The sequence below is a fragment of the Cryptomeria japonica genome, chromosome 3 (genome assembly GCF_030272615.1).
Source record: "Cryptomeria japonica chromosome 3, Sugi_1.0, whole genome shotgun sequence".
Taxonomy (NCBI): domain Eukaryota; kingdom Viridiplantae; phylum Streptophyta; class Pinopsida; order Cupressales; family Cupressaceae; genus Cryptomeria; species Cryptomeria japonica.
In genome coordinates this window covers 352,954,496-352,964,499 of record NC_081407.1, presented here as the reverse complement: position 1 = coordinate 352,964,499, position 10,004 = coordinate 352,954,496, and the positions used below count along the sequence as shown (strand labels likewise).

Sequence of the window (10,004 nt, the reverse complement as noted above, 5' to 3'; positions counted from 1 at the left end):
CTCATAAATTCAAAGATCTTGGGTGTGAAGGAATAACATAAACATGAAATGACTACTTCATCCAATTACAATAGAGGCAATTTTTTGACTCTAGGAAATATGACAAAGCCAAAACAAGGTGAATGTATTAGTAACACTAAATAGAGACTCATAGAAACTAGACAAAAAACAAAATAACCCCAAAACTATAGATTTCTCAAAAAAATTAATATGGATAAAATTCCTACTAACATGATATTTATCTTCCACACAAAAAAGAAAATCACAAATATTTGGTTATTATTTTAACAGTTGCTTCTAGTAACATATGGTTGATTAGTTCTAAATGATTAGATTGGTTTACTCAGCCTCCCCTCTCCTCTTCTTGTGGTTGAAAAGTTCAAAAACATTCCGCTCCTGCAAACTTAAAAAAATAGCTCTCCTCTCAATAAAATGTGCTTAAAATGTATGTATTGAAAATCTACTCTATTGTTAATGGACCCTTTGTTGGGATTAAGGTGTCTCAACCTTAGAGTCCTAACATGTTGAATTATTTACTCAATTGTTGCATATTGTTACATCTTATGTTTCTAACTTCTTAATGTCCTATGATCTCTGCGGGACCTCTTGGTTCGGTGGCATCCTACTTGGAAGGTGAGACTATGACATGGATTCCTATTTTCAAGGAAGTTGACACCCAATTTGGAGGTCCTAAATTTTAGGAGACTAGTGTCATAAGATGTTATGTTGGGACTATGACAAGTTCAATTTGATTATGACTATGATGGTTACTAGTTCAGTGGAAGAGTCATGACGTGTTAATGTTTAACAACTGACATTTATGGTGGAGTTCACTTTTGACAAGTGATGTGAGGTAAGGAAGGCACCTATTCTTAGTTATAATAATTTCTATGTTGAAAATGCATTGCATTAGGCGAGATGTCCGTTTTGGATGAGATAGGTGTTAGTGACTTAGAAGTTGCTATGTGCAACGTGTCATGGAAATGGCAAGTTGTTTTTTGACACTACTTACCTATTAGGTGTGGAATATGGTTTTGGAACACATGGGCGCCTACCTCTTCATGTTGGGCTCTATAAATATGTTGGTGCCTTAGTTGATTTTATAAGACAAGTTGATTATTTTCTGAGACGTCATCATACTATTAAGATTGCTCTAGAATTCTGTGTTGTATCTACTCCTAAAGAGCATTAGCTTTGTGCTTTGTATTTTAACTCTTTGTTGCTATAATACAAATTGAGCTCTCTTTTGGAGTGTGGAGTTTTTCCCAGAAAGGGTTTTCCCACCTAAATATGCTATTATGGTTTTACTTGTTTAAATATGATAGGTACATGTGCACCTAATCTACAATTGTTTAAGGGTTTGTAAGATTATTTTTGCATTCACTCACCTGATTGATTAGCATTGGAAGCCTTATTGTATACTTTCCTTTCACCCTTAATTTATTGGTGAAGTTGAATATTGCTCAATAAGCCCACCAAAGATCAAGTCTTGCTGAGTGCAAGACCTTGACATCATAAGTATGAGGCCAATATCATGCCGTAGACAAATTTGGTGAAGTATATACCCCTCAATATTTGACTCTTAGCCAAAGAAGTTTCAACCTAGATGCTTGTTCTTCTAATCACATAACTTAATCGCACAAATTTCAACTTAAAAACTTGTAATCCTAATCACATAACATAACAAAAAAATTTTAGCCTAAAAGTTTGTGCGCCTAATCACATAACTAAAAGTTATATGGGAATGATAAAAAATCCTCCCACAAAAATGAGCTATTACTATGATAAAATCCTCTAATCTAATGCTGCAATTAGATACTTAATTACGTGCCTACGGAAAAAATGTATAGTATTTCTACTAAAAGTCTAGAAGCACATGTATTCTGTCAGAGAAAACTGAAAAGGCTGTAACTCCATTGACGCCCAGTAGTACACGGAGAAGAAAATGTCCCTTCTGTAATAAACCCTTCAAAACTTGATAAAGTACGCTCCCCTGACTTGCTTTCCTAGCTTTATATGTACGCCAACATATCCCTAACCTGCACTTAAGATCATTACGTAGCATTGTGCTCTTCACAAATGTGTTTACGACCATAATTTTACAATCTCGCATCATTCAGGGCCACTTTCTATCCTATGTTGCTGCCCTTCTGCATTTTTGGCAATAGTAGTGAATTACAGTCCCTCCAATAGTCAATGGAGTTTTATTGTTGGGTATTTGCAGATGATGACTGCTACATGTATACATACTTGGTGGCAAGCTGATCTTGTGCAGAATACCTGGAAGGAAAAGTGGTCTGGTTTTACGTTTGGGCGGCTTCTCTGTCTGCTCTTTATTTTTGTGGATTACCAAATCTGAGAACTTGAGAAGGAGATGAGAAGAAAGCACGGGGCAATTGGGCGGTGCGTACAACACAACATAGTCATTTGAATTTGCTTGTCGATTATGTCAAGTAATAAGACATTCTTCTTTAGCTAGAGCTAAAAGTCTTTCTCAAAAGTGGCTTATGGGCCCCTCTACATTAAACCAAAAGGCCGCTCATTAAACCAAATACGTGTGTAGCCGTGCAGTTATTGGTCTTACTCTTCAGCTAGCTTTTTGCTTTGCCCTTTGCCAAAATTCTGGGTTATTGGGTTTGCTTTGCAATTACCCAGCATTGGCAAAAATCTGCGAGGATTTGAGCAAAGGGTTTTAAAAAATAGTTGTTTCTTCATCTGTTTCGGGTTTAAGGATTCCAAACATTAGTTCGTACTAGTCTATGTTTCGAGTCATGGTATCCAGGTTTTTAGCGGGGTTTGCTCTGTTTATCGCAGCTTATGCTTGCTCCAATGGAAACTGCCAGGTTTGTGCATGCTTTTCGTTGGCTTTGATTGAACAAATAGGTTCGAATGAATATAAAAGAAACCCATATTGAAAGATACACTTTCTTTTTGGGTATTCACCATATGACCTGGTTTCTGACAGTGTTTTTATTTGTATGTAGTTGCTGAGTTCGTGCTCTAATGCAAGGGACTGTGGATCTGGTCTCTACTGTGGTTCATGCCCAGCTGTTGGCGAGTACAACCCAGTTTGTATTCGAGGGCAAGCTAACAGAGTAACTTCTGTAGTAAGTACATCCTGTTCTCTTTCTTCGTAGAAATGATGTCAAGTATATATTTGCCCTAATAATTGGGAGCGACGGTTCTGGATTGTTTGTAATAAAAGAAGTTGGTTTGCTATTAAAATCTGTATTGTTCTCTGATTATTCCGGTGCTTTGTCTTGGATAGGTTAATGGCTTGCCGTACAACAAATATTCATGGTTAACAACCCATAATGCCTTTTCAATACTTGGGGAGCCGTCTTATACTGGAACTCCAAGAGTTACATTCTACAACCAGGAAGATACTGTTACTAATCAGCTAAATGTGAGTAAAAATTAACTATTAGCTCAGCCAACCATTAGAATCTTCTATGAACTGAAAACAAAGAGATTATGAGTACAGAATAGTTGTAGGATCTACCCATTTCGAAGAATAAGAAATATAATATGATACACTTTCATTTACTGGTAATACTTGGGAAATGCAGTCAGTTTAAGTACATTTTATATTAAAAAACTGGACTAATTCTTGATGGATTCTAGAATTGAAAAACTCTGGTCGGCTATAATTTGAAGTTTAAATTTCGCTATAAGGCTAATTTAATCTTTTTGAAATAATGTTCCAAAATTAGCCCGTGGACAACAGTTTAGTTTTCTACACAACCAGTCCTTCTCTGGTGCTATGTTTATTAGTACTCTAATGATCAGCTGAGTGATTTTGATCTGTTTTTTGTGTAGAATGGTGTGAGGGGATTCATGCTGGACATGTATGATTTTCTGGAAGATGTGTGGTTATGCCATTCATTTGAAGGACAATGCTACAACTTTACTGCATTTGTAAGACACTCCGTGCTTTTAAGATTGTTTATTTTCACCTTCACTCCTCATACTTTTATTAGTTTCAACTTTCTGAATTTCGTATAGATCGTATGCCAAATTTTCTGTAGTATCTACTTGTCTTTGAATTGTACAAATTAGAGGCACAGGGATGCAATGAAAAGCTCTTTGGTTTTCAATGTAGAAGTCTTTTTCTCCTTTCTTTCTTGCAAGTTTCATGAACAATTCTTGTTTTTTGTTAGGAACCTGCAGTCAACACATTGAGGGAAATAGAAACATTTTTAACCTCCAATCCAACAGAAATTGTTACAATTTTTATTGAGGATTATGTACATGCCCCCAAAGGTCTTACTAAGGTGTTTAGTGAAGCGGGGCTATCAAAATATTGGTTCCCAGTGTCTAAAATGCCCAAGAGTGGGGAAGATTGGCCGACTGTGACATATATGGTAGCCAACAATCTGCGTTTGGTTGTGTTCACTTCCATGTCCTCAAAGGAAGCTTCCGAAGGCATTGCATATCAGTGGAGATATGTTGTTGAAAATGAGCGTGAGTAACACAACTCTTAACAGATTTTCTTGAGAGCCATTGGCATCATGTCATAGAACCTGCAGTGTATTAGAATCTCTGTTTGCATTAATTACAGATTGATTATATATTGTCGTGTGTTCTAGTGCTGGAGTGCAAGTGAGTTGGATCTTGTTCTATGTGGTGGTAATTCATTATATTGTATATGCACCTGTTTAAAAGAACTAATTTTTTAGCGGTTCGGAGTTCATTCAACATGTCTGCTCCATAAAAAATAGAGCTTTCGCAATTAATTTCTCACAAATTATAGGAATCTGCAGCTGGTGATAGCGGAGTCAGGTCTGGGTCCTGTTCAAACCGAGAAGAATCAACCCCATTGAATTCAAATGCAGCTTCATTGTTTCTGGAAAATTACTTCACTACAATTCCTGATCAAAGTGGAACCTGCAAGGATCATTCTTCTGCACTTATGAGTATGCTCAATGCCTGTTATCAAGCGGCAGGGAAAGTACCCAACTTTCTTGCAGTGAATTTCTACATGGTATGTTGGCATTCTGATCATTGACTCATTTCCAAGATATCACACCTTCTATGTAAGAGTAGATTTTCTTGCTGATAACCTTGTTTGATCTCAAGAGAAGGAATGGAGATGGTTCACAGTAAGTCTGGATTGCTTTTTTACAGTTTGGTATTAAAGGTCAAGGAACTTCCAGTCATGACCATGTTAAATTTTTCATCATGTGGATTTCCAACATATTGTGCAGAGGAGCGATGGCGGGGGAGTTTTTGATGCCTTAGACAGGCTTAATGGTAGATCTTTATGTGGATGCAATACTGTTGCTGCTTGCCAGGTTTCTAATTCTAGCATTTGCTTTTCTCGCTATAAATGATTTCTTTGGTATCCAATGCCCCTATTAGTGAATTTTAAGTGCTGTTAAAAATGTGGCAAGTAGCTGGTTTCCTTCTACATCAAGAATTTTTCCTTTCCTTCCACATCAAGAATTATCAAAAAAAATTGAGAGAAAGGTTCTAGAATTTGCTCATGGCTCTGTGAATCAAAAGAGATCCAGGATCAACTTTATGTATTGATTTTATGATTAACTCATCAGTTGGTATGAAGTTGAATAATATGGGCATATGGTTCCTGGGTCTTAAAATATTAATTGTGTTTTGCAGCCAGGGGCAGCAAATGGAGTCTGCAAGAATGTATCGGTTCCTTCAATATCATCTCCTGCAACACATGGGTCCTCAAGTTCTACCCAACCTCTGCAGACTTCACAGGCTTCTCTCCCCCAGTTACTCAGTCTGTGGGTCTTGTACATATATATTGCAATATCATCGTATGCTGCAGTCACATTTTCATTTTTCTAATGTATGACAAAATGATTGTCTGTTTTCCTCGTCCTTCCGAGCAGCAGAATGGATGATGTGCTATCGATTCAGATCTCTATTATGTTTGTATCTAGCTCTCATTTAGACACCAGATAGAACAGGTACAGTTCACGATTTAGATTACAGCTAGCCGGTTTACCAGTTCTCTGCTAAAGCCCTTTCATAAGCGAAGACCAAGATGATTTTGGTGCTTTGTTATCAAAAGAAAAATGGAACTTTTGCACCAAAATTAGGGTAGGAGCTAGGAGTAATTACTCTTGGAAGAAGGCGGCAATTGCAAATTCTTTTGGGGGCTTCACTTGGCTGTGTGGGTCAGACTGTTAGGGTTCATACCCAGAACGAGCCCAAGTTTGTCCACAGATGTCTTGGTGTTAATATTGTATTAAGAAAAGAAATAAGAAAAAAGATTGTATTTTCCAGATGGGGGACTCAATGAAATGAGACATGCATTTTCAAACTCCCACGATTGCAAGCCAAGAACTGACATTCATTACTTGTCCCCCTGTTGAGATAACAAGAACATACTTTTACAGGCACAAGTTCGAAGCTACTTTTGAGCTCACTCTCTTTTTGGATTCTATTTGCTTGTGTCTGCTCATGGAAAGCACATCTCAACAGGAGGCTTTCTGTCCTAACTTTCATATAACAATATAAGCAATGGGTTCTCTTTTTGGATTCTACTTTCTTGTGTCTGGTTGTGGATTTTTCTTTTGGCTCTAAATTTTACCTTGGTGCATGGATTTGAACTTAACCTTGACTTTGTGATATACTCACCTTAATGTCTGTAATTTGTAATCACTTACTGGTGGTGTTAAGGAACATCTTTGTGGAGTTTGTTAGGCAATGAGAATCTTTCTTTATTCAAATGGCTTATAGCCTCATTGAAAACAAGAAGCAATTATGAACATATGCTTGGATGTTGAGTCAAGCAAATGGTGCTCCCATAATAAATGCTATATTGATGCTCCTATAGTAATTGCTATATATGTATTTTGAATGGTTTCTTGATTTTCACATCATTTGTAACCCTTTAATACAACTCCATAGTGTGCATATGAAATTCTGTACTTAAAATTGGCACGTGAGGATCATCAGTTAGGAACGGGTTGGCGTCTAAATTTGAATTTTGAAATGGTTGGGACAACTCTTGCAAGTTGAGAAACGTGACTCACCACTTTTGTGCATAAATCACAAATGGGTATGCACATATGCTTTGGACATGTTTGGTTAAATTGTTGATACATCATTCATGCTTACATGACAAGCAAATGAGGTTCTAGAGAATCTAGAGAATGCCTTATTTTGGTAGGGAAGAGTAGCCACGTGGATGGTAATGATTGCTAACTTGCATTGTGATCACTTTATGCGATTGCTCTCTTCAAAAGGGAAAAGCTCCTTATAAAGGTTGTTGATGAGGTGTGGCATTGGGGCATTGAGTGGTAAATTTGATTTGTAGATTGTAAAGCACCCAATTGTCATACTCTTGAAGGCCATGTTTGCATGAATAAACTCTGGTTCAATGATAGTTTTTTCAAGTATTTTAATTTGATTCCTAATCTATATTCACTCTCTTGCTTGATTATTTCTCTGTCTACTTTTTGTTTAATGATGTTAGTGGCTATAGTGGGTTGCAAACTTTTTTCAGCTTTTGTGGATTTCTTCTACCCAATTTATCCTTATTTTTGAACAAACATATAGGTTTGAAATGCCACTGTTGTTATAATAGTGGAGAAAGTTTAGCTAAAATTTGTGGAGAAAGTGTAGGTAAAAGTTGCTTTGGTGTCTTGGTGTGTGTGTGCAAGTTCAAAAGTGCTTGCAAGTTCAAAAGTGCTTGAAAGTTGGTGGTTTGCATGTGTTTGTTTAAATTGAGTTTTTTCACTTGTTATGGTTATTTGTTGTTTGAAATTATGTTTTGAATGTGAAAGGTTGTTATATTTTTGTTTTCTACTTGTAATTTTTTTGTTTGTAAGAGGGGAGGAGGTTTGGTTAGTTTTGTGTTATTTTTTAATATATATTTATAATAGTAAGATTAACATACATGAATCAAAACAAAGTGATTATTTCATTATTTGTTTTTAAATGTGTATGTATGCAATTATTTTATCAAAAAATAAATACATAACTTAACAAAAAATAGTTCTTTCCCTCTTAACAAATAGGTGTGATGATGCAAACAACTCGTCAATGAGTTGATTTCCTTATTCACTTTTAAATAAAGATGTTGATTAAATGAGATTATTATTTGTTTATTTTAATGTGTACAAGTGAGTGTTACATTCAATGGATGAAATTGTTTGTTTGATTGTTGAATATGCTTTTGTTGTTCGTACGATACATGGAGAGCATGTTACAAGTGCAGTTGTCGTTGCACAAACTCGAGCGTTGCACTGCACAACACAAGGAGACCAAGGGTGCACACCTTGCAACAATTCCCCCCTAGCGCAAGCGAGGGGTTTGAACTTGTGACCAAGCTTTGACACCACTTGTTATAAGTGTGGTTGCCGTTGCACTAAAAAATTGACTTATTAATGCTTGATGCAACCACTAGATTTATAGAATCCATAGGAGGTGGTTAAGCCATGTCACAAACCTGTGCGCTACACTGCACAACACAAGGAGACCAAGGGTGCACACCTTGCAACAGAGCAATGTTGGTGTTTCAATATTATTTATGTAAGATTTAAACATAATGTTACTAAAATGATACTCATGTATCCTAAATCAAAAGAATTGCAACAAACTGTTAGAAATTTGAGAACCAAACTAGTTGAAACAATTAATCTACACACTAGTCATCTATTCTAAATAAATTGCGAGTGAGATTAAAACCCTAACACCTAGACATTGATAACTCAATGCATATGAGGTTGATGTTGGATAGAATAGTCCTTGAGGACTTAGCTTTTGTTTCCACTCTATTTTTTTGTGGACTCCTCATTGGTTGATGAGAGATTGTGAATAGATTGTAAATACAAGGTCTACTAAGGATTAAAGGTATATGTTATGGCTATTGCAATGGAAATTCTAAAACTTGTTTACATGTGAAAGTGCCAATTTTGGAGGTTTGAATGAGCCTAAGTGTTGTTGTATGAGATTGCTTTATATCAATTGTGAATTCCTTTGAAGGATTGTAGTGGTTGTACAAAGTTGGTATATGATCTTAGAAATATAGGACATCCTACAAAAAACTATACAGAGTACCTAAAACATCAATAAATAGTTGTATGTAAATAAAATTGGAACCCTTTCAAGGTCTTTTGAAGGATCCTAGTGGTCATATAAAGTTGGTATTTGGTCCTAGAACCACAAGAGAACCTACAAGAAGCTATGAAGAATACCTAAAACTTCAAGAAAAAGTTATGTCAATAAACTGGAACCCTTTCAAATATTTTTGAGAGGGTATATATAGAGGACTTTGAAATGCCAATTCTTTTTCTCTTTCCCATCAAAATTAAAAAGCCAAAAAATTAGAAAGAGGAAGCCATGCAAGGGAAAAGACATTATTTGAAAATGTGTTCGTTGCTTTTGACAATAGATGTTCACCATGGTGGACAAGTGTTAGCTTTGGCATATCCCTCATTGCCTTGGGGCAAATTGATGGAAAAAGGGGTGAATGCACTATTTAAGGGTGAAAAACAAAGCCTAAAAAGAGTAAAGGGGACAAAATCCCAGTGAATGCCCAAACAATCATGAAGGAGGAAAGAGCCCCTAATGTTGTTACTAAAGAATAACAAAGTGGAATAATAACACATGAACATAAACACAATGATTGCAATGGATACATGCAAACCTCATCTCAAATGTTATGTGAACATGAACCTCTAGGAAGAAACACAAGATCAAAGAGAGAAAACCTATTAATCATATCACATACCATGCCCTACCAAAACCTCAAAGTACTAAGGTGTACCAAGTAAGATTTCCTTTACAAAACCTCATTGAAAAGCCTCAATAAAACCCAACTATTCAATCTCATATAGCAAACAAAAAATGTGTATCTTATATAACCAACAAGAATTTAGGGCTCTCTAACCAAAGAAGAATAAACTCAAATCCATTCCCAAAAGCAAGAAATTAATCCGATAACATCTCTTAGAATCCTTAAAATGTTATAAATCACAAGCCCAGCAAAAAGATAGGATTACCAGAAAAAAAACCCTCAAATGTAC

At 36.0% G+C, this 10,004-nt stretch overlaps 1 protein-coding gene across 1 annotated transcript; it reads left to right on the top strand.

The window, feature by feature from the left end:
• The first annotated feature begins 1,124 nt into the window (after window positions 1–1,124).
• LOC131076535 (PI-PLC X domain-containing protein At5g67130) lies at window positions 1,125–6,515 on the top strand. The gene is made up of 8 exons (XM_058013776.2): window positions 1,125–2,843; window positions 2,985–3,107; window positions 3,269–3,406; window positions 3,820–3,918; window positions 4,161–4,464; window positions 4,764–4,984; window positions 5,208–5,294; window positions 5,620–6,515. The coding sequence occupies exons 1-8, from the start codon at window positions 2,760–2,762 to the stop codon at window positions 5,812–5,814; spliced, it is 1,251 nt and encodes a 416-aa protein (XP_057869759.1). The 5' UTR covers window positions 1,125–2,759; the 3' UTR covers window positions 5,815–6,515.
• Window positions 6,516–10,004: the final 3,489 nt, after the last annotated feature.